Source organism: Castor canadensis, chromosome 15 (assembly GCF_047511655.1).
Source record: "Castor canadensis chromosome 15, mCasCan1.hap1v2, whole genome shotgun sequence".
Classification (NCBI taxonomy): domain Eukaryota; kingdom Metazoa; phylum Chordata; class Mammalia; order Rodentia; family Castoridae; genus Castor; species Castor canadensis.
In genome coordinates, this window is record NC_133400.1 from 64,747,803 (window position 1) to 64,772,351 (window position 24,549).

At 40.1% G+C, this 24,549-nt stretch overlaps 1 protein-coding gene across 7 annotated transcripts in view; it reads right to left on the reverse strand.

Annotated features, from left to right (window-relative positions):
- Nrp1 (neuropilin 1) overlaps positions 1 to 24,549 on the reverse strand; it is a 145,117-nt gene that overhangs the window by 12,574 nt on the left and 107,994 nt on the right. For 3 of the 7 annotated variants that reach the window (XM_074056324.1, XM_074056323.1, XM_020161232.2), the window contains exons 10-14: positions 20,390 to 20,721; positions 15,079 to 15,223; positions 10,559 to 10,663; positions 5,825 to 5,884; positions 585 to 722 (exon numbers count right to left, since the gene is read on the reverse strand). In XM_074056324.1, coding sequence (XP_073912425.1) covers positions 585 to 722; positions 5,825 to 5,884; positions 10,559 to 10,663; positions 15,079 to 15,223; positions 20,390 to 20,721 — 780 coding nt within the window. The other 4 variants (XM_074056325.1, XM_020161235.2, XM_074056327.1 and 1 more) reach the window with 3 other exon arrangements.

Below are 24,549 nucleotides of genomic sequence, written 5' to 3' on the forward strand. Positions count from 1 at the left end.
GATAGATTTTACAATTTTCCCATAATGAATAAGAATTTCACCCTACTTTATTCTACCTCTACTACAGGAGTAGAAAAGCAAACATTAGATTTAATTATTGTTTCTGTAGTTATAAAATAGATCAGATAAAGGATATGTCTGGACATACATTAATCTAGAGTCAGAGATGATAGAGATAAAATAAGATTCCTATGATTTGATCATTTTCAAAGCAGGCTTATATACATACAGTGTTCACTATACTTTTTCTTTTCTACCTTTGAATATATTTCAAATTACCCTTAATAAAAAGTTCAGAAAAAGTGTAAAATAAGCATGAATTAATTGATCCTTGTTCAGTTTCCAATTTTTCAGGGAAGCCAATCAGTGGGCAAAATCAACCATCATTTCTACTATTTGTCCTAAGCTTATCTCCACTAGAGATAGAGACCTTGTTAAGTCCAAAAAGTGGAAGTGTGAACGAATACTTGTAGCATTTTCTATCACCCCTAAATTCATAGGTGCCAGAGACCCACCCTGGTAATTTCCTCTCTGATTCAAAGTATATATGCCAAGCTAGAAGGCCACAGTGCCCTTCCCATTACCTGTGTGATCCTGAATGGGTCCTGTTTTGCTGGTGAGCACACTCCACTTGAGCTGCACGTGATTGTCATGCTCCCAGTGACAGAATGTCTTGTGAGAGCCCCAGCCAAACTCACAGTTAAAACCATATGTTGGAAACTCTTCAGTGGGTGGGAAGGAAAAACAGAGACAAGAGAGACAGGCAAATTTAATCATTCAGAGTACGTTCATGGTCAACATGATTTTTATAACTTCATGTCTGTTAGAAAATTCTGGGAAAGACTCAAAATCCAGGATTACGAAGAAACCAACTGATGTATGGAGATGTCACAATATTTGCAAAATCACATTTAGTATTATTTTTATCCAGTTTTAAAGATTATAAACTGCCTGTCAAATTGGGTTTACATAAAATTTCCAAGAGGGCTGCTTTCCAAGGCACGTATATTACATCTGCAGCATTTTCCCTATTGCCACAATATTTAATATGAAAGATACCCTGCTCTTGAAGATGAGACATATAAATTGAGATCCATCAATAAAAGGAATCTTATTAGGGATTGACCTGTGAACCTCACAAGTCTGGGGACATGACTTGGCAGAATGCCTCACCCTGGAGGCTCTCTCTATTCTCACTACACCAGCCGATGTTTCAGGTCTTTGGTGTCAGGGCAGAAATCCCTAAAGCATTTTCTTGAGAATTTTTTTTTTCTATGCTTTCCATCAGGTCAATTAATTTCAGAATAAGTTTCTGCTTTTTTAGTGAATTTCTAAATTTGCATATAAATTGTTCGTTCCACTTAAAACCCCAATGCAAGGTCATAGAAAGCCAAAGCACATTTAAACAGCCACCCATTTAAATGTTTTTAATCTTCCAAATGCTTCCTTTGGAGGTTAAAAAAGAAAGTCTGAATGGATTTGCAGGAATGATTTTACTGGTTGGTTCCACCAGGTGCTGTCTCGTCATGATGCTTGATTTATTTTTATTCAACTCTATTTTTTGCAAGGACCTTGACTTTTTAAGTATGGAAAAAATGAAGTCAGTGTTAAATTTGTTTTGGTAAAAGTAAATGAACATCAAAAATAATTCTAAAGATGAAATTGCCATGCTTCTGTCTAACCCACTCCTCCCCTTAAACAAAGTGAAGGCAAAGAAAGCTGCCGTTTCTTTAATGAAAGAGCCTCTGCTCCTTATTGATTTTAAACAATCCACAAGATGGCAGCATTGAAACAGACAGAAAGACGCCAAGGGCATTTGGCCATTTGAACTTGAACCTCAAAAGAATTGCTATGTACAGTAAGGGAAGTCTGATATTATGTGCTGCCTTAGGGTCAGGCTGAGACCATATCTCATTTGGGTTACTCTTTAACTTGCTCAAGTGTTTAACACAGCCTCTTGTCCACCACTGCCCCTCCCCACCTTAACGATGTTAGGAGAAATTTTAATGGTAAGATTTATTTCATAGATAAGGATGATTTATTTCACATTTTTGGTTTCCAAGGAACTCTCTTCAAGATCTAATGTCAAATTTTGGAAGGAGCCAGCCATATGAATAGTCAGAACTGAGTGGGATAGATTCTCCCCCAATAATAGCATAACCTCCCAAAGGATGGACAGAGCCAATTTGAGAATGCGAAGTAAGCTCTGAAGTATATTTAATATGCAATTCCCAGTTAGTGCCAAATGGCTGTATTTCACAGCTATAGTGTCACTGGAGAGGTGAATTTCATGTGTTGTCTATCATAACCATGAAATAGGACTTCTTAATTCATGAGAACGCTCCAAAATTTACCACACTAGGGTGAAGCAAGATTGAATTATGTAGGTGGAGTACAGTCAACTGAGCAGGGACTGAGTGGTTGAGCAACCCTGGATGTAGATGTCCACGGCCCTGGAATGTGCTGTTGCATAATCTCACGTTAGAAAATGTTCATGTTGGAAAATGCTAATGTGTATGTGGTTTTGATTTTTCTCCTAAAATGTACTTAATAAGATACATACACACAGCAGGGCAGAAAGTCACCACAACACCCCGTTTCTGATTCCATCCGCCTTGTTAATAATCAAATTTACTCTAAAGTACAGAAAACCACAGATGATTCATAAAGCATAGGAACTTGGATATTTTTGTGATGACCAAGGATAGCTTTGCCTGAAAAGAATGTGTAACTCAGTCTTGCTGGCATTTTTCCTCACTACAATGAGGAAGTCATTATAAAGGCAATCCACCTTTACCTTACAGTGGTCTTACCGATTCTGTGTCTTTAACTAGGGGACATGCTCTAGCTTTTTATGCTGTACTTCTCTTTTATCGTCTTGTCTCTCTTACCATCTTGCTTATTGAAAAGAAACATTATTAAATCAATGCACTTGGGGAAGGGGTGGGTTGTGCAGCACAAAGTCAATATCAACAATTCAAGACTGGATAGAAAGGCAGTTGAACATACAAAATACCCATAAATATTTCTAGAAAGGAAGAAGAAAACTAGAAAGGGAGAGAGAAAGAGAAGGACAGAGAGCGAGAAGAGAAAAGTGAGAGAAAGAAAAATAGGCAAGTGGAAGAAGGAAATATGTAGGGCCATTGACCTTTAAGTTTTCAAAATATTACCCAGGCCCTATAGCTGCACACACTTCTCATTAAATTCAATGGTAATAATCTGGCTAAGCCCCTTTTTGACTCTTAAAAATAGCAGGAAACAATATTCTGAATCTAAAACAAATTTATAGCCTGTGAGCAAGCTCCAGCTGTGCTTGCTGAACTCATCTTGCCCACAGTTGAATCATTAGCACCATATATGCACAAAGATTTAATTTTTAAAGCTGGCATTCAAAACTTCCACCAACTATGTTCACTGCTTACTCATAGACTGGTCTTCAGTCCACACAAGGATTAGTGCTGAGGCCTGTACAACCACAGGTCAGGAGCACACCATGACCTACACTGTAAGAATAGGAAGACCCTCAAAGCCCAAAGCCCTCTCCAGAGAGAACTGAATTAAAAATGCAGAGTTCTCCTCACTCTCTGGCAGAGCATTAATAGGCTTTTATGCATTTGATTACAACCCAGACAGTATATAAATATTATGTACCTGCTGAGTTTATTATATTGATAAGAATCCTCAAAGTGAAGTCTTAAGAGTCTGCTTGAGTCTATCATGGCTCTAGCAAAATAGAATTATTAGGAAAGTTTACGGATCTGTTTGCCATTGCTTGTAAAAAATCTGAATCTTGCAGAATAGCATGGGTCAAGGCATCAGTCAGGTGAACCCGACCATTGGGTGAACCCACCAGAGTTAGTCAGCTGTAGATTGGACCCCACTCAAAGCATGCTCAGGTCCTTGTGAGACCAGTGCATAGCCTTAGCCAGAAGGTGACAATGGACAGAACTCCTCCAAAGGAGGTCAAACAGCCCATTATGCTCCAATGAAGACTTGGAGACCGGAGTCATTACGTCAATGTACCTACAGGAAACCAAGTTCTATTGTTTAAAGCACTATCCTATCAATAAGCTGTGAAGGTGAACCCATCTTGTTTACATCAGCAATGAGTGTTACTGGTTTGTGCTTTGTACACCTACTCTCTGACCATAGTAGACCTCGTGAGAGGACTGACCAGCCCCATTCAGTGAGGCCATCACACAAATGACCTGGAGGTCAGGCACAAAGAAAATGTGGGACCAATCCATTCCTGCTCTGATCATCTGGACTTTGAACATGTAGGGAGGATTTCTATGTTTGGAACCTTATGTAACTTTCCATTTTTTGCCACTTTCTCCACAGCTGTTGTTCACTTTCAATTTTTAAATGATCTCTAGCTCTTTTGATAGGCAAGGAGAAGAGAGATGAGATGAAACAAGTGAGTTGGCAACTTCAGAGTGGCTTTAATTACCTCTCTGACAAGAGATGAAATGAAAACAATAGGTAAAAAACGTGTGTGACATTATCAGCATTTCATTTATTCACCTTACACCTCTTCCACATCCCAGAGGGTTATAGAGCACCAACTGGCACTTCCTATTCTTTCCCCACAGAAAACCATCCTGAGGGCTGAGGACTTCAGAAAAAGCAAACACCAAGGGACAGTCAGGACCTCCCTTTTAAGGTTGCTTTGCTCTCCAAGGTGGTGTCACAATTCCCAAAAGGCCACATTTTATAACCTGAAAGAATGTGTGTAGGACTCTAGAGTTTTTGGAGTTCAGGTGATTATTCTTCTGCCTCACCATTTTGGTGTTTGGGGTCATTTGGGCTGTGTGGCAGCAGGACTTTTTGTCAACCTGACCATGTCACAGGGAAACTTAGGGTTAAGTTCAACCTAGAGAGAAGTCTGTTTTGCACTTTAATCAGGTCAACGGTGATGGCGTTCTTTAAGGAAGCATACTAATTAGAACGGTTCTTTTTACTTTCTGCCTAGCCAGGGAGTGTCATACTGTTGAGGAAACATTGATACACACCACACGCCCCATTAATAAATGACTGTGGAGGCCAAGGCTGAGCAAGCTTCAATAAAGGAAATGGAAGAAGCTGGAAAACTGACCTGCTCACCTTACACTAATGATTAACTCTGAAGTATTTAAAACCTCTGATTGCTTACACTGACTGTTTCCCTTGTGGGTGCCTGTGGGGAAAAATGTCACAAAATACTAACAAAAAACAAAAGAGGCAGAGGAACTGGGGCTGGCCTCTGATAAACAGCTAGGCCAGGCTTTACAAGTAGTTCGCTTTTCTATTAATAAAAAGATGAGGAGAATGTTCCCCAGGGTGCTCTCTCCCTGTGCACAATATAAACCCTGGTTTCCTGAACCCCATTTTGTGGCATGCCCACTGCAAACACTGTTGTAAAACTGCCAACTCCGTGGCAGGCAGAGCAGACAAACTTTGCACGTCTCAGCTTTTGCAGAATGGCGATGAAAATAAATAGTCAGGCGCTGCTTGTGAGATTTCCTTCTCCTAGAGTTTGCAAACACAGTCCACGTCCTAGATGTGCTGCATTTAAACAAAGTATGTTGCTCAGTTCCGTCAATGGAGAGCTGGGACTGTCACCATTTGGCAATGCTGAAGAAAGAAATCACGCTCTCTGCTGCACATACATGTGGCTGAAGGAAAGCAGTATTTATGGCTCATGCTTGCAGACCAGATGCTGTGTGGTATCTCTCATTCTAGGACTTTGGGAAAAACTGAAACTGAAAAGCACAGAGCAATGTACTATTTGGGGGAATGGGGAAGGGCGGATGGAATCTATGACACTTTATATGTTATTTAATACCTGATTGGATTGTGCTGTCAATTACTGTGGGCTTCTCTGTGGACAATGCTGTGGTACCACCTGAAAAATAAGAACAGGAGCATATAAAAATTAGAAAGCAGAAGACACTTTGCATACTTACATACATCTATTATAGGAACATGTTTTCCATAGGAAATCCTTCCTTTAGTTCCAGCTATGATGATTGTTTCACTGAAATTTTGCCCACCAGTATATGGAATTCGATTTTACCTAATACATTTGTCTTTTTATTATTTATTTAAATTTTGGGGGGGCAGTACTGAGGCTGGAACTCAGGGCCTTGCAATTGCTAGGCAAGTGTTCTACTACTTGAGCCACCCTTACCAGCCCTATTTTGCTTTAGTTATTTTTCAAATTGGTTATCCCACTTTTTTTGCACAGGGCCAGCCTGGAACAGTCATCCTCCTACGTATGCCTCCCCAATTAGCTATGATTACAGGTGAGTACCACCACACTCAGCTTGTTTGTGGAGCTAAGGGGGGTGGGTCTCACTAATTTTTTGTCTGGGCTGGTCTCAAACCTCAATCCTGATCTCCATCTCCTGATCAGCTGGGATTACAGATATGTAACAGCATGCTCAACACTGTATTTATCTTTAAAGAAATCTTTTAAATCAACAAATAAGCATTGTCTATATTTATATATGATGTTTGAATGTATACACTGAGGTATAGCTAAATCAGGCTAATTAACATATGCATTACCTCACATACTTCTCTTTTTTTTTTGTGGTAAGAACATGTAAAATCTACTCTCTTAGTGATTTTTCAAGTATGCAACATATTTTAACACGTTTCTTTATAAAGTGTCAGGAAGGCATAGAGAATAGGGGCCTTTATTCCAACAGTTTCCCTAATTCTCAGGCTAAGCATGGCATGTAATTCCAGTAGTGAAAGGCGAGGCCTCTGGGCATCTTCAGTGACATGGATATTAAACTTGACCTCCAAGATTTTAACAGTTTCCAAGGTTTCAGATGTGTGCCTTCCAGGGAGTTGCAAGGCTCCTCACAATCTATTTTAAAAACTGAAGATTTAAAGTGAATGGTGGTGGTTCCTCCTCCTTCTATCCTTTTTTTTTTTGTTGTTGGTGTTGTAGCTGTTTAACTTTCCCAAGGATAAATATTCCACCCCATACACGATTTGGTGAAGCAGTAAAAGGCAGTGTGAAAAGAGGAAAGGGATTTCTTCACAGATCCAAGGAACCAGAACTTTGAACAAATAATGCCCTAAACTCTGTGAGTTTTTAGTAAGTTTGGGATTTCTTTGGAACACCTGGTCAGGGGACAGGACAGTTACTGAGGACTAACTTTCCCTTCTCCTTTCCTGTGTATTAGCTCTTCCACTTTCTACTCATCAGCACTGCACTGTGGCTTTTAAGCAGTGCTCTTAAACTTGCCCAGCCACAAGGATCACTTTGACAAACTGTCAGTGTGGGTTCTCTCCATCGATCCTTAACCTACCTAGGAACCTTCTGGGGGAAGGCCCTGAAATTGTATTTTTCAAGAAAAGTTTTTAATCCATTAAGTTTGGGAAATGGTGGTTCATGGTTGATTGTATAGGTGCTTAAGGAAGCTTTCTCCCTAACTGTATCTACCATGTAGATTCTGGCTGCAGGGAGACTCTCTTTGTGCCCAAAGGTCAAGTAACGGGCAATTCAGGGTAGGGGCATGGGTGAGCCAAGACTTATTATGGGATGTTTTGGAGACAGTTATGAGGTGCTGTAATTATGCACCTTCCAAAGTATCATTCAATAAAGATTTGTGACGATCTTTATTCAGGGCAGGCTTGATTAAAGCTCCCACTGGCCAGAAATCACTTTACAAGTCCCCATCACAAATCAGAGAACGGTAAATTCATGCTCTTGGAATGGTCTTGAGTCCTCTGAGCTGATGGACTGCAGCACCACGTCACGCTACCCCAACTCTCCCAGTGAAAATGCTGGATGAGGGTCACACATGCGGGTGGCCTCAGTAAGGCAGGCACTAGAAAGAAGGAATTATATATGTTGTGGGTTAAGAAGGTGAATCTGTAATGGCAGAATTGGAGGGAGTCCAGAATACATTAGCATCTGTTCCCAGTGGTCTTAGAGGAGAAAGATTCAAGGTGAAAACTCACTTTTTTACAACCGATATGCATTATCAGTTTTGTTATAGGTTGGAAGCCAAATTCCACTGTTGGGTACACACAGCTCCAAGGTGAAATTTTTGCCTCCTGGTGCCTTTCAAGGCAACTGTATTATCTAATGACTTCAAAGGCATTTGCAAATGAGTAACTGGGGGGGCGGCGGGAGAGTGTGTGGATTTTCACCTTGGTCAGCAAGCATGGGAGAGCCAACCCTCTCTCATTTCCACCACTGTGTATAGCTCACTGGGAACAAAGCCTTTGTAAGCAGCGAGCATTTTGTACAGTATTTCTCCCCCTCGGTATACATAGAGATTGTTTCAAGAGAAGAAATTAAGTAGATGCCATCTGTGTTAAGGACCCAAGCACTGTTAAAGAGAGCTTTGACTCTAGTTTCCACATTCCAGTTATCAGGGTTTAAGTGAGAAAGTTCTTGGTTTGGTTTTATTGCACTGAATACCCAAAGTTTACAACCCTGACAGTAAATCCCATGACAATTAGCAAAAAGGATGCAGAGAAGCGGGTGAACATATGAGGTGTGTTTTTAGATGTAATCAGGGACTTGAGTTAGGTGATGTCCTTCAAACAATTTCATGTAAGCACAGCCTTTCCCGGAAAAGAGTAACACAGCTTCATAAAGCAAACTCTGTTTTGTAAAAAGGAAAAATTGACCTTAATAAAATAAATGAATATGAAGCACTAGAATGTTTTTTAAAATTGCCTCTTCTTGATGGGATTATGGGGTGGGTATTACCAACATCCTCAGAGGTTCTTATGTGCATATATTTATAGAATTCGTGAGACAAATATGCTAGCCTCAGAAAATAACTTTTCTTTTTGGCATGGTGGTATGTAAAAAAAAATTAGGGTGAACTTTTTTTTCCTCTCTATTCAAGGAACAATTTCAAACATTGTAGGTAAAGCGAAACCTTGTACTTTTAAAGGGCTGTCAGTGTTTCCACTATAAATGACCCATTTTCTGGGGTGTGTGACTTGCCGCCACACAATTTGCTTCAGGCTAACAGACTTGCCCTATTTCATTCAAAAGCCTCAGTTTCAATTGATTCAGTCATGAACTAATGCAAAAATGAGAAGGCTGTTTGTTCTGATATGAGGAGTAAATCTAAGGCTTTGCTTCCAATCAATATTAACTGACCACTTCAGGGTTTATAAAGAAAAGAACCGTTCCACAAGAGGGCAATTGAAATGGGGATACTGTGATACTGCAATTCTTTCTTTTTTATGAGGAATTTCAGTACGGATGTGACAGGGTCCACAAAATTCTGAGGTTTGTGGTAGAGTGTTTACAGGCAACCCTGGGAAGTTTCCATAGGACCTGGCTCAGGGAAAATACTCTGTTTTTTTACATCAGCTGCAAGGTTTTCAACTTGAACTTACCCAGAAAATACCTCAACATTAGTTAGAGTAATTTTTGTGACAAGATTTGCATTCAAAAGCCCATAGTAATACAATGCTTACAATGAGTGGAAGTGATTATCTTGGAAATTTGGAGGGAGACAGCTATAAGAGGTGAGATTTAAACTCAGTTTCACAGTACTGAATTTCTGAGCTGGACTATTATTATTTTTTTTTACCCTTTATTCTATCTCAGAGTACAGAGATCTCTCACTCTTTCAGAGGAGAGATTTTGAACTAACTGAAAGTGAACTGTGAGACATCTCCTTCTAGATTTTGCATCAATGCATTAACCATTAACGTGTCTCTATTACAGTTACATAGCAGTGCCTTCAGTTTTGCCCATGGAAATTCAATATGTGGGCTCACTGGGTCCCTTCTGGGTATAAATACAGATTTGCATTTAATCTAAATGAGAGTCAGATGCTATATGAGACTTGATTTTTGACCCAGATAGTAGTATGGGTCCCATGATACTTTTGGCAACAATAGGGTGATAATGCTAGAGCCCTGGTCAATTTCTACATGGCACAGTCCCATTTTCCCACTTACCAATATTTCCTCTGTCATTCCAAGTGGAAGAGAAGGTCACTTTCTAGCTTTTTGGACTTTGGACAATTTGGGAGTAATAGATTAATTGTGAAGCATTTGGCATACATCAACTGATAAATTTTTTATTTCATGGTGATGTGAAATAAGTAATTCTGTGTTTATAAATTTTGATATAAAATAATTTATAGAACTCCAACTTAAAATTCACATTGAAATATAAACCTAATTTAATCAATTAGTTGGAAAAGTCTCCACTTATTAGAAGGGAAAATGAACGCTCTGCAGTGTGGTTATGAATGCGTTATGCCCATGACATGGTGGCAAGGAGGGTCTGAAAGTGACAATCAGCTTAGCACATTCTGCCTTGAAGAAATTCTATTTTCCTTTAGATAATCCCAACCTTTGGTTCTGAAATGGCTTACATTGTTGTTTCAATTGGCTGTGGCTATCAAGAACAATTTGTTTACATGATGGCATGGGGAAATGAAGATGCAGAGTTGTGGTAAGGCTACCTCTGTTTCCAGGGTGGGAATCCCATCACCCTAAGAAGTCAGGAGAACACACACAAATGTACAATGACATGAACAGAAATGGTACAGCAATGGGATGAAGATGGTTTTTGCACCTGTGAGCTGGAAGTCATCACCTGTTCCGCTGTGGCAGTTGGCCTGGTCATCATCGCATTCATCCACTGGGTTCCCATTGGGAGTGGTTGGTCCAGCTGTAGGTGCTGAAATAAGATCCAAGGATTACTATTTCATACCTCTGACATGTGTTCTCAAGGTTTTGGCTGTTGGATCTGCTGAGGCTTTTGCAGAAAATGCTAATCTTGAAGGCCATGGGTGTGCTTTGCCTCTATCAGGAGGGTAAATACACTTGGATTTTGCAGAATCCATCAGAGAATGCATTGTTTGGGTATTTGATCCTTATCTATGGAGTAAATTTGGCTGCCTTAGTGTGTTATACAATGTTATCTACATAAACATCCTCTTTTTTCTGAAAAGCTCTTGAATTCTCTCTAGCTGTTTATTCATGACCCTGGAGTTGAGAACTTTGATGATGGAGATTTTGCCTGATTTCATTTCATTTTCAAAGTGCTAGAGAAATCATTTGTCATGAATTCTTTTGTATTCTTAGTATCGACTAAGTTTATATTATAATTTTTCTTCCAAAAGGAGCATCAGCCTTCACACATAGCACCATATTGTTCTATTTCTTGCTAAGCAGCAACTCAACCCATAAGCCCTCCCTTCAGGGCAGGTGTGTGAGAGGGGTTGTCTCAGATAGCCTGAGGTCAGATTACCTGGGCTCCCAAGGGACTGCATTCTACTGTTGGCAGGTATTCCCATACTTTTGAATTTGTAGTTGAAAGGTAGCCAACATTAATCAAAGACTGCTTTTGAAGTCTTTTAAATTTAGTTCAGTCTATTTTTTTTTTAGCCTGTTACTCATTTTTGCAATCTGTTTAATATTTTACAGTTTTTGGCATTGCGTTTCACTTTACAGAACTGGAGATAAGGTACAGTGCCCTTGATGTTTGAGAACCATACAAGAAGCTGGGAGTAGAGGAGTCCTTTCTCTTACAGCTCTGGCTAGTAGGAATGTGTCAATAATGCCTGTAGTATCTTGACACTGGACTGGAAATGTGGCTCAAGTAGGAAAGTGCCTCTTTTGCAAGCATGAAGTCCTGAGTTTCAAAACCCAATTCCACCAAAAAAAAAAAAAGATGTTAACACTGAGTCCTATTGTGCTTATGTTCTGAGCCAAGTTATGACAAATGCAGAAACCTAACTGAGTTTCAACTTCTTTGGCTGCTCATCTACACACATCAGTAACCAGGAATTCACCACATACGGATAATAAGCACATCATTTTTAGGCATGCAATCCAGACTTTATAAAACACACACATACACACACACACACACACACACACACACACACACACACACACAGATCCTGGGCTCTGTTTGTTGCTATCATTGGATCAATAGAACTCTCTCTGGTAGTTCACACAGTGGTCTTCCCTAAACTGTCCTTGTCCTTGATAACGGGCTACTTTAAATAATTTTATTTATTTATTTATTTATTAATATTTATTTTATTCATATGTGCATACAATGTTTGGGTCATTTCTAACCCCTTACCCTCCCTTACCCCCTCTTACTCCTCGCTATCAGGCAGAAACTATTCTGCCCTTATCTCTAATTTTGTTGAAGAGAGAGTATGAGCAATAATAGGAAGGAACAAGGGTTTTTGCTAGTTGAGATAAGGATAGCTATACAGGGAGTTGACTCACATTAATTTCCTGTGCATGTGTGTTACCTTCTAAGTTAATTCTTCTCAAACTAACCTTCTCTCTAGTTCCTGGTCCCCTTCTCCTATTGGCCTCAGTTGCTTCAAAGTATCTGCTTTAGTTTCTCTGCATTGAGGGCAACAAATGCTATCTAGTTTTTTGGGTGTCTTACCTATCCTCATATCTCCCTTGTGTGCTCTCGCTTTATCATGTGATCAAAGTCCAATCCCCTTGTGGTATTTTCCCTTGATCTAATGTCCACATATGAGGGAGAACAAATGATTTTTTGGTCTTTTGGGCCAGGCTGACCTGACTCAGAATGATGTTCTCCAACTTTAAAGAATTTTAAACTCTCTATTCACTTTGCTGATTTTTCTGCATTTTTAATGACATTGACAAAGGAGAAGTCCCACAATGGAAGTGGTTCAGGGTGGTGGCTACATTAAATTGCACAAAGTAGGAAGTGAATCATTTTTGTGCCCCAATTTGGGTATTTGAAAATATTTTATCTTCTGTGGTTCTCTGTTTCTTAAGTATAAGAGCTAGCTCAAAGTAGGATGAACATTCATGGCAGGCTGAATTGGACCTCATCCTCTCTTCATATGCCTTTGGATGTCTCTCACAGAACACATCACAAAGTGGATATTTAATAAGGCCTGTTCGTCAGTTTAAGGGAACAGAAAATCACTCCTTTACTGGGTGTGACTGAAATCTGTAATCCTAGCCATGCAGGAAGTAGAGATCAGGAGGATTGTGGTTCGAAGTCAGACAGGGCAAAGAGTTCTGTGAGACCCTATCTTGAAAAAAAACTTCACAGTAAAGGACTGATGGAGTGGCTCAAGGTGGAGTGGGGGGAACAAAAAGCACTCCCTTTCACCAATTGTGTCCCTGGAGGCTGGGGGTTGGTTTCTCACATGGCTTGGGACAACTTCCTCATTCTAGTGAGTGCTGGAAACAGTTGCAGTCAGAGCCCTTCACCAGTAATATCTACTGCCCTCACTACAGAAGAGACATTGGCAAACTGTCACAAGCTTCAGTGTTTTCAACCATCCATTCACACTACCTCTTAAATCAGTGTTGCCTTCCAGGATCTTGGTGAAAGACCTGACTCAACCACCTCCCTTTTCCAGATGACCACATCTTTCAGTATATTGACAAATGCATCTGCACTTGTCTCAATCTGCCCATCCCTTCTTTTTCTTGGCATCTTTGCCAAAGCCCTGGCACATGATCATTCTTGGTCTGGACTGATAGTGGCTGGGTAATTCAGAAGGCTGGGACATGATTATAGATATGGAAGCAATCATCCAGGAAAGAATGGGAGATAATTCACTTATTTTAAATGAACATGTAGAAAAGGAGCCATGAATTATTCAGTAGTGTGGTGATTGATGGCTTATGATCCTGTATACGTTAGGAAAGTTTTAAGGAAGTCAATGCGCTCCGGAATGTAATTATATTCGGGTAGCTCAAAACACAAATAATTTTGAAATCCATAGGAAGTGATATTAGAAAGCATTCTTTGAAACAACTATGAACATATGGTCAATTGATTATCATCTGGGTACCAACAATATCCATTCTTCTAGCTAACCTGAAGAAAGACTTTTAAGGGGACAGAAAAGCTGGTGTACGGTTACTTACTTATGCTCAAATCTAAGGCAGATGGGAATTCTAATGCACAAAAGCAGTAAATGGTATAGTAACCAACTCAAAACATTCATCTCACTCATTATATGTTAACAGGGAGTGTAGACTGGAGGTCAGCCTGTGCACTGAGTTTGTCCTTGATATGACCTTCTTATGATAACCTGAGCCTACACTGTAACAGCCTTAAACAGATATCACCATACTTTCATACACATTATCTCATGTAAAGTTTTGTTTCTTTGCAGCAGCCCAAGACATGCACCCAAGCTATGTCTTGACATCTTACTCTGTCAGATGCTGCTTCCTGCTAGTGTGCAATGGTAGTCAGTAACACAGACAGATGCCTGGATCTGATGCAGACCTCTAAATAATACAGGAATTAGTGGCAGCTGGTGCTGGGAAAGGGGAAGTGGGAGAAAGACTGTGTAATCTGTAGAGGGTTGTACTTGGCAGTAATGGAATTGTATGGAACTTGAAAGAAGTGATGTTGTACAAATAAAATGTGAATGCACTAAATACCATTGAGTTGCTCACCTTAAAATGATGAATTAAAAAATATTTTTGGTGGTACTGAGTATCATACTGTGGGCCAGTCTCATACTTGTGTAAGTGTTCTACTACTTGAGCCACATCTCAGTCCTTTTGCTTTTAGTTAGTTTTTCACATGGGATCTCAAGATTTTTTCTGGGTCAGCCTCAGACTGAGATTCTACTGCTTCTATATCCTAAGTAGCTGGGATTACAGATGTGTGCTACCATACACAGCATCTTAAAGTAGTGAATTTTGAAGCCAGGCACTACAGAACATGCCTTTACTTCCAGGACTCAGGAAACTGAGGAAGGAGGGTTGCAAGTTTAAGACCAGACTGGATAACATAGTGAGATTCCCATATCAAATAATATAAAATAAAATAAGCCAAAATAGTTAAAAACCAATAATTTGTTTTTTAAAAAAGTCAAGAGACAATCCTATTGAATCTGAAGAGTGTTATGCAAACAACTAAGAGAAGAGTAGGATTCTAAATATGCTGCTTTGTGGTATGTGCCAGAATGTTGAGCCTTGGTGAATGGCAGGCTCAGACATGCAGAGTCACCCATGGGAAAAGGTATCAATTTGCAACAGCACTATCAGAAGCATAAATGCATGAAAATGGAAATATAAAAGGAAGAAACTAGAAGGGACTCTGGAAACTGTAATTACCTTCCACTTCACAGCCCAGCAGCTCCATTCTTAGCCCTAGTCCGCCATGAGTGGCTCTCTCGGGGTAGATCCTGATGAATCGTGTGGAAAGAGGTGGGAAAGTCCGGAGCTCAGGTGTATCATAGTTGTTGTTGCCCTCAAAAGACTGAAGCATAAACAATACCAGTTATTAAAGCGGAGGAAAAGGGAGCCACTCCCTTTGAGTGGCTGTTTTCTTCCCTTTGTAAATCAGTGATAAACTTTCCTCTGCTTTCTAAGGATTCAATAGTCAAGTCTATGAAATAAGATGATAGTAGACAGATTAACAGAAGAAAAAACATATGAACTTACTATGTGCAAGAAAAGTGACTATTTGAATACTCAATAAGATCTAGAAGCTTATATATTCATCTTCCTAGGGAAGAGGGGACGAGTGTGGGTAACTTAGAGGAGAGTAAATAGTGTTAGGAAAGATAAATGGGGCCTGAGAAGAGCAGGTAATAACTTATGCAAAGCCTGTGTAAGTGAGGTAGCAAGATATCACCCTCCAGTCGCTTGTGCTATGATAGACCCCCAGTATTCCTAAGTGAGATTCCTGGGATGGGATTCATGACCACTGAGTCCCTTTTGGACCCTCAGGAGTCCTGTTCAGGCAGAGAAGGGAAGTTCAGAGAAAGCCCTCCCCTGTATTTATCATGCCTGAGTACCCTGAGTTTGAAATCCAAAAGGACGTATTTGAGGGTTGTGTTTCCTGAGCTTCTTCATGTCCTACTGGACTCTTAATAGGGCAGAGAAATGAGCCTGATCCCACAACTTTGTAAATGGCTGGCATTTCTCTCATAAATGAGAAAGGAAAAAGCAACCTCTTTTAAGAAGTGACAGATGTCACTTCTCAGGAACTCTTGGTACATGCTGAGTATGCACCAGAAGCTGAGGATTTCACGAGATGCTTTAAATGATATGCTGATGTGCCTCTCAGAAATGATGCTGTTATCAAATCTTTGAGGTGGAGGAAGATAGGAAGAGAATTTGCCATTTTTCAGAAGTTATAATAGATACCACATTTTCAATAAATACTCTAGCTACCTTCTCTTAAATGTGAAGCTAGTTTGGCTAAAAGTTGGTCCTCTGGAAGAGAAGAAATTAAATACTTAAAATAAGAGATAGTGTTTTTGGGGAGGGGGTCCTGGAGAGGAACTCAGGATTTCCTGTATGTTAGGTAAGCAATGCACCAACAAGCCACTTCTCCAGGCCAGAGTACATTTAATGTTGTGCAAATGCTATATTTCAAAAACTTGGGTCATTCCAAGTTAATGCTTAAGAAACTCCACTAGTTGGAGTCACTCATAGATAAAAGTCTCAGGAAAGTAACAAAGGTCCTGACTGTGAAGGAATGTTCTGATTTGTGTTTGTGTGTGTGTGTGTGTGTGTGTGTGTGTACGCACGGTAGTGGGGTTTGAACTCAGGGCTTTGCATTTGCTAGGAGCCATGCCTCCAGCCTGGAATGTTCTCATTGTTGGTTGAATTGCAGTGTGCTTGACACCTCTTTTGAATGTATCCCTAATTTGAAGCCACTGTGATCTTTCTTCAGGAGTTTGGCCACTCACTCTCAGTACTACTGCTGGATTATTTTATTTCCATTGTTACACTGACAGCAAAGTCAAAACCTTGAGCACAATCATAAGAAATGGACAACTAGCCTGTTTTCTTTTTCAATAAATGGATAAGCCTCTATATGGCCTCTTCTCCTCAACATTACTCTTAATTCCATTGAGAATGGGAGAAGGGGGAGGGAATTTGAAAACTAAAATTGTCTGATCATTAAGGATGTCCTGCTATATATCAAACATTGAATGATGTTTATTGGCATAAGGTGCTAAATGCTTAAAATATGCTAACTCATTTAATCTTCTAAAGAACTTCATGGTAAATTCTATTATTTCCCTACTTTTACAGATGAAGAAACTGAGGCACACAGAGATCAAGAAATTTGTTCACAGCCATAAGAATAGTAAGTGGCAGAGCCAGGATTCAAACCTGAGCAGACTTATCTTGTGCCCCTAGCCACACGACCAAGATATCTCTGCTGTTAGAAATCTTGCAGTTTACTCTCCCATTGTATTTTACTTATTTTTGGAAGGAGTCTTGCTGCGTTGCCCAGCCTGGACTCAAACTCCTGAGCTCATGTGATCTGCTGCCTCAGCTTCTCATCCACCACCACACTGGGCTTCTAGTCTTTTCATTTTAATAGTTGAGAACACCTTACACCAAATAAAACACTTTTAGTTTCACTAATTTGCATTTAACTTGATGCAAATTGGCTACTAGAACTGGTAGCTCAGATGGAATGGCTGGCCAGTCCTGGCCAGGCTAGTCTCAAGTGGGAACCATCCCCATGGCTGGGTCAAGGCATCCTAAAGCCCCCAAAGATGTGATCATCCAGTAATGGAAATGTCATGACAAAATAGAGGAAGTATGTAGGTGGACACAGGCAGATTTAGTAGGGTGTAACATAACCAGGGGTTTTCTGAGCTCTAATAATAAACTAATTGGCCTTTTCCAACTCAGAAAAGCCACTAGAAATCTGAAAATGCTAACACAGAGTTGAATCTCACAATTAATTTCCTTATTTTTTTTAAAGAGCAATTTCACTATTAGGGTCCTGCACTCTTGATAGAACTGCAATTGCTGCCAGTAATTGAGAATCTGACCTATATTTTGGGCCCAATTAAGTTGTTGTCAGTGAGATGCTAATTATAATGCAAATACCATTACTATACACACACGTTAAGGTTGCTCTGTTCACCTTAAATAGTTCTAAGATCGCAAGAGAAAAGCACAGGTGTCTATGGAATCCAAGCTTCCTCTCTCAGTTTTACCTTGAGCAAAAAAGTAACACAGTTGAATACATTATACAAGCTGTCTGTGGTGAGCGGGGAATATTAACAACCAAACCACACATGGACCTGGCCTAACTTCAACAGCAGAAATTTGCAAGGGAATCTGTGACTCATGGTGCTGTAACGGATGAGGGCTTTGTTTGCTCCTTCTGTTCCTGGGAAGTTCAGTTAATTCAGACTCTGGCAGACCTTGCCCTTCATGGCTGTTTGTGGGTTGGAGGGAGAGAAGGGCAGATCTGCCATTTACAGATTTTATTTCACTGGAAGGGCTTGTTAGGAATCATAGATTAGACTCTACATAAACAACTTAGAAACATTCATGGCTTTAAATATCTTAAGAAGATGATACTAGTGGATATCTTAGGAATAAAATTCAGCACATTCAACCAATCAGGAGTTGACAATTTTGTTAAAGTTGAAACACATGCATGGGCTTCTTGTGGAATTCTGTACCCAGTTTACTGCAAGGAAGTGATGGCTTCAGAGTCAGTTGCAGACGGTGGGTTAGATACCAAAGATGGGAAGCATTTGACGTGTACTATCAAAAGCATATGGCGATCTGTTTTCTTTCTCAGAACCCTAGTGTTGAAGAACTTGTCACAACAGCACACACTGCCATCGGCAGCTGCAGGAAGCTGATGATCTGTACCATATTCTCGCTCTGTGATCAAGTCACAGTGCTCCTGCTCTGCAGAAAACATGGGTTCATAGGGAACTCCAGTTTCTGGTGTTTATTTTACATTCCCTTTTATTGAATCAAGAGGGGTGGACATCCAAGGGAAAGTAAAATGGGCACAAGAAAGGCACATTTACACATAGGTAAATGTAACATTGAAAATGGTTTGGAAACCACGTTAACACAAGGAGAGTGTTATATTTCCCACAACATGGACTCTGCCAGTGGTGAGCTGCTCTAACACTGACCCGCAGTCTGTGGGGGACAGGACAGTTTCTTTGGAGCCCCCACATCTGGAGCTAGTGGGAGCTGGCATCTCTACAGGGATCATTTCTTGCCTGCAGTGCCTTGGCCTGAGTCACTATACTTCGCCACATTCCCACAGTTGGTTAGAGTGGAAGCAGGAACAATCTTCCCTCCACTGAGTTACAATCTTCTTTCATCCTGGGCAATGGAGGATGGAGAAGCTGAGGCCAAAAGGCCAACTGTGTTGGTGTGAGAAGTATCATCAGTTGACTACCATTCCCACACGGTGTATAGAACTTAAACTGCTGATTGTCTAGATGCTTATTTTAGTCCTAAACCTGTTTCCTGCCACCCAGAGCACTGCTAAGGATTCTTTGCAAGTGTGCTCAGGAAATACAAATAAATGTAACCATCAGCCTAAGTAAAACAATTACTAAACCTATCTGTTGGATTAAAAAATTTTACCATAAGTTTTTTTTGAATGTTGGAATATTTTTATATTAAGATTCCCTTCTCTTTTTATTGGATTACCAAGAGCCAAACTGCATTTTAAAAGTTCCAAATGCATAAAAAAATACATTTAAGCATTGTTCACAATAGCTAAAAGGTGGAAACAACTTTGTCTGTCAATGGATGAATGGGTAACAAAGCTATACACACAACAAATATTAAGCCTTCAAAAGGAAGGAAATTCTGACACATGCTACAACATGGATAGCTCTTGAGGACATTGTGCTAGGTGAAATAAGTAGCCATAAAGGGATAAGTACTATATGATTGATTCATTTAGGTGAGGCTCCTAGAGCAGTCAGGTTCATAGAGACAGAAAGTACAGAGGTGGCTGCCAGAGCCTAAGGTGAGGGGGAATGAGAAGTTGTTACTGAATGGGTACAGAGATTCAGTTTTATAAGATGAGAAAGTTCTGGAGATTGTGTGTACAACAATATGAATAAGTATACTTGCCACTATTGCATTGTACACTTGAAAAGTGTACGATAGGAAATTTTACACTATGTGTATTTCATCACAATTAAAAATCTAAAGACAGGGGCTGGGGAGGTAGCTCAGTAGTAGAGCTCTTGCCTAGCATGCCCAAGGCCCTGAGTTCAATCTCCAAGATTTCAAAATAATAAATACGTAAAAATAATTAAACAAATAAGTAAGAAACACAACACTTAAACTAGGGTGGATGAGAGAAGGAAAAGAGTCTGCAAAGGGGTTGTGGGTTCTTATTGGTTGCTGTTGTCAGCTTCAGCCTGCCGGGCCTGCAGCAGGTCTCCTATCTGAAGGATGGGCTGTCTGTCCTTCCCCCACAGGGGAGGAAAAGGGACCAGTCACACACAGTTCCTTTCTATGTTAACCTCAAACCTCACCTTCAACACCACTGTCCCACATTTCCCTAGAACTGGGGGTCATGCTGACAAGATGAGAATCAGTTATTTCCTCAGGGAAAGTCAAAAGTGTGAGAACTGACTTGCACTTGGGCGCCGCTCCCGGCCCTGTGCCTCACCTTCGCCTTGCGCTTGCTCTCGTCCATGACCATTTTCCAGTCGGAGCCATTGTTGCTGTATCCAATCTTGAACTTCCTCATGAACACCTTGTTCTCTCGGTGCTTCCCACCTTGGATGATGATGCCCCTCACAATCTTCTCCTCCCCCAGGTCCACCTGAAGCCACTCGTTGATGTATGGATGGGCTGCGGGTGGCAGCTCCCAGCCCGAGCGACTGGTTACCAGGCGGATGTTTTCTGGCATCCAGTTTCTATTCCCTTGGTTGGATGCTGTAATCTGGGAGTCAGAAATAAGTCCAGACACCATGCCCAGCATTCCAGAGCAAGGGTAATCTAGGAGGTGGAATGAACCAGGTAAGTTATAATTACTTTCTAGGAGACTCCATGCTTGAAAAGAAAATACAACCCATTGAATAATCGTCTTTTAGCCATTCATATAAAATGCCCAGTCTGGATTATTTTATATTAAACCAGTCTTCCCTTCCTTAAACCTTTCTCCTATTTTTTCAGAACTCCCTTTTTCACACTTAAATTGAAGCATAGGAAATCTTTAATAACAGTCTACATTCCTTCACCCCCCTTCCTGTTTTCAGTTCTGATAAGTTTAATGTCAAATTATTGAGGTTCCAGGCTCTTTGGTAACCAGGTTGTCTCCATGTCAAGGACATGCCACTGCCCTAAAGAAGCTCATAGTTTACAATGGGTTGGAAATATGTAAAGAAGTAAACCCCAAACAGCAGGGAAGTTGCTGGAACAAAGGTAAAAACTGAAGGCGATAAGGAGGTGAAGACAAAGAGTTTGACTTAGCTGGAAGAGGGAATTGGGGAGTTCTCAGAGACAAGGCATTGGATGGCATGTGGAAGGACAGTGCCTATCTCCACATCAGCTACCTTCCCACTCCTACTTCTAACTACATTAGAAACTTTCCTCATGGATATCCCATTGCCACTTCAAATGTGCCCAGTGCAGACAAAATCAGTCCTTTGCCCTTGACACTCAATCCCTGGACTGAACATTGTATTCTAATCCATAGCCAGCACTGGTCAGTTCCTATATTGTTAACTTTTGTTTCCCTATTTTTTATTTCTGTTTTGCTATCAAAGCCTGACATGTTTTCATTAAACAAATAAACAACAACAAAATTAAAACTTTGGGCCTGTCTTGCAGTCTCTGTTTTTGTGGGTATCGCCCTGATCTAAGAACCACAGCCAGATTGCTAAATAAACTCTTGGTTGGCCTCCTAGACCCCAGTTCTACATTGCTCTGCTTCCACACTACACTAATTGTCAAATAACTGTTGATGAAATGTTGATTTTGCCACATCCTTTTCACGCTCAAAAATCTCCCATTTCTAAATGAAATAACCCAGACACAAAAGGACGGATCCTGTGATTCCACTGATAGGAGACTCTTGGAGTAGTGAAATTCACACAGACACAAAGTGGAGTGCTTACTGCAGGGTTTGTGGGAAAGAGAATAGAGAGCTAGTGTTTAATGGATACAGAGGTCCTACTCAGGGTGATAAAAAGTTCTGGGAATAGGTGATAATGATGATTGCACTTAATGCAACTGAATTACACACTTGAAATGGTAAAAGTGGTAAATTGTATGTCATATATACTTTACCACAATAATAAAAAGAGAGACGCCTTTTAAGAATATCTGCCATGACTCCTCATTATTTCTAGGAAAATATCAAAAGTCTTTATCTGAGTTTCAAGAATCCCATTTTGAAATGGAAAAATGAGACCTGTTGATTCCAGGAATGGGGGAAGAGGTGATAAAGGAGAATGATCAGGAGAGTGAATTCAGCCCCCTCAGTATACAATGATATATTGTAAGAACTTCTGTAAATGTCACAACGTACTCCCAGAGCAACAATAAAAAAATAAAAAAGAATTCCATTTTGTTTTCATCTTTTATCTTTGTTATCACCTCTCTTGACAACACATTCCAGACAATTTATTCTCTTCTTATGTACCGTAGACACAATCCCCATCATTGCTTAAGATGTTCCTGCTTCCCTCTCTCGCTTCCTGTTGACAGAGATATATCTTGCCCAAACTTTAAAATCCAGCTTAAGACTATTAAGGAAACTTCTCAAGCTACTCCTTCTACCCTTCATTTGGAGACCTTCCTTCTCAGGAATATTACGGCAGGTACTGTACTGTAAGCAGTAGCAAAGACTGTAGTGTTAAATTGTTCTATAGAGATGTTAAGACTTTTCTCCTTGTATCCACAGCTAAATTCTAAGATCCTCAAGAGCAATGAACAGCATCATAGAGATTTTCATACCTTCTAGAGCAGCCTAAACTTCGGAGCACAAAAGGTTATTGGTCATTGATTAACTGACTTGTGGTTTAATAACAATACACTTCAATTATTGTCCTTTCAAAATCATACATCTCAGTCAATGACATACAGGAATGATAGCCTATGTTTCTTTAAAACAACTCAATTTTGCAAAATATGATAAAATTTAATCTAAAAATAACCATCTTAAGTGAGAACCATGCTTCCAATGCAATTAAATTCTGCTGATGTATCAGCTGACCTTAAGAATTAATTACTCAGGTACTTCCCACATGGGTTGTACAGTTCAGACCAAGTCATTTCTTCAAACATTCAGGACCCGTGTGTGTATTTTTCAGCCAGGCGTGCAAGGCCTTCCACATCACATTCTTCCCAGACTTCTCCTCATTCACCTTTTTTTTTGAGCCAATTAAGATGAAGCACTTCCTCTCCTCCAGTGGAAGGGAAACTTTCTCTCATTCAGTCTCTCCATTGAGAACTCCCCAACATATTGGCCTTCTCACTATATGATGTGCATAAACTATTGACTCATTTCCAAACACTACTTCATTTCTTTAGTTTTTCCAGTCTGCAACTGGATACAGCTTTTCTTTTCTGGGATGCTTCACAACACTTCCTCTGCATTTCTCATCTGTTGAGGATCATGTTCTGTTCTTCAGATTGCCGCTCTTTGCTTTCCCAGATTTTAATTTCTTTGAGGGCATGAAACAAGTCATGTTTTTCTATTTTCTATTACTTCTAGTGCCCTGTTTTATATAGTCATCCTCAACAAATATTTGTTGAATGAGTCAACTTATTAATACAATAAAAGGCAGCTGCCATTTTTCTCAAGTGCCCTTTCATGTAATTTAGCCACAGTATTTGCTCCAGGCTGGGATCTGGAAACCAAGAATAAACTCAATGGGGATTTAAATAAGACTTATAAAAACTATTTACTGAGGGACTGTGAAACTGTAGTGTTAAAAATAGAAGTCACATTTTTTGGCCACTGTGGTCATACCTGCCTGATTTAACATCAGCTTTTATAAAAGCAATGTTCAGCAGGTAATGGAGACCAGATGTTACCATTTGTAGAAAAACATGATTAACTGGAACAGTGTAAGGAGAGCAGAACCTTCCCCAGATTAATGCCTTTTCTTTAATGCAGAGTTGGCTAGGGCTTTAGTTTGCATCTCCATCAGGTGCCATTCAGCTAGCATACCCACAGTGCTGTTAGACTTTGGCTCCCTTTCTGTGTCTTCCTCATCCACATAGCAATGGAAGGGCAACTTGAATTATCTTTGACTAAAAACTATGTGACTTACTCTTTTTTTTTTTTTTCATTTTACTTTTATTATTCATATGTGCATACAAGGCTTGGTTCATTTCTCCCCCCTGCCCCCACCCCCTCCCTTACCACCCACTCCACCCCCTTCCACTCCCCCCCTCAATACCCAGCAGAAACTATTTTGCCCTTATCTCTAATTTTGTTGTAGAGAGAGTATAAGCAATAATAGGAAGGAACAAGGGGTTTTGCTGGTTGAGATAAGGATAGCTATACAGGGCATTGACTCACATTGATTTCCTGTGTGTGGGTGTTACCTTCTAGGTTAATTCTTTTTGATCTAACCTTTTCTCTAGTTCCTGGTCCCCTTTTCCTATTGGCCTCAGTTGCTTTAAGGTATCTGCTTTAGTTTCTCTGCATTAAGGGCAACAAATGCTAGCTAGTTTTTTAGGTGTCTTACCTATCCTCACCCCTCCCTTGTGTGCTCTCGCTTTTATCATGTGCTCATAGTCCAATCCCCTTGTTGTGTTTTCCCTTGATCTAATGTCCACATATGAGGGAGAACATACGATTTTTGGTCTTTT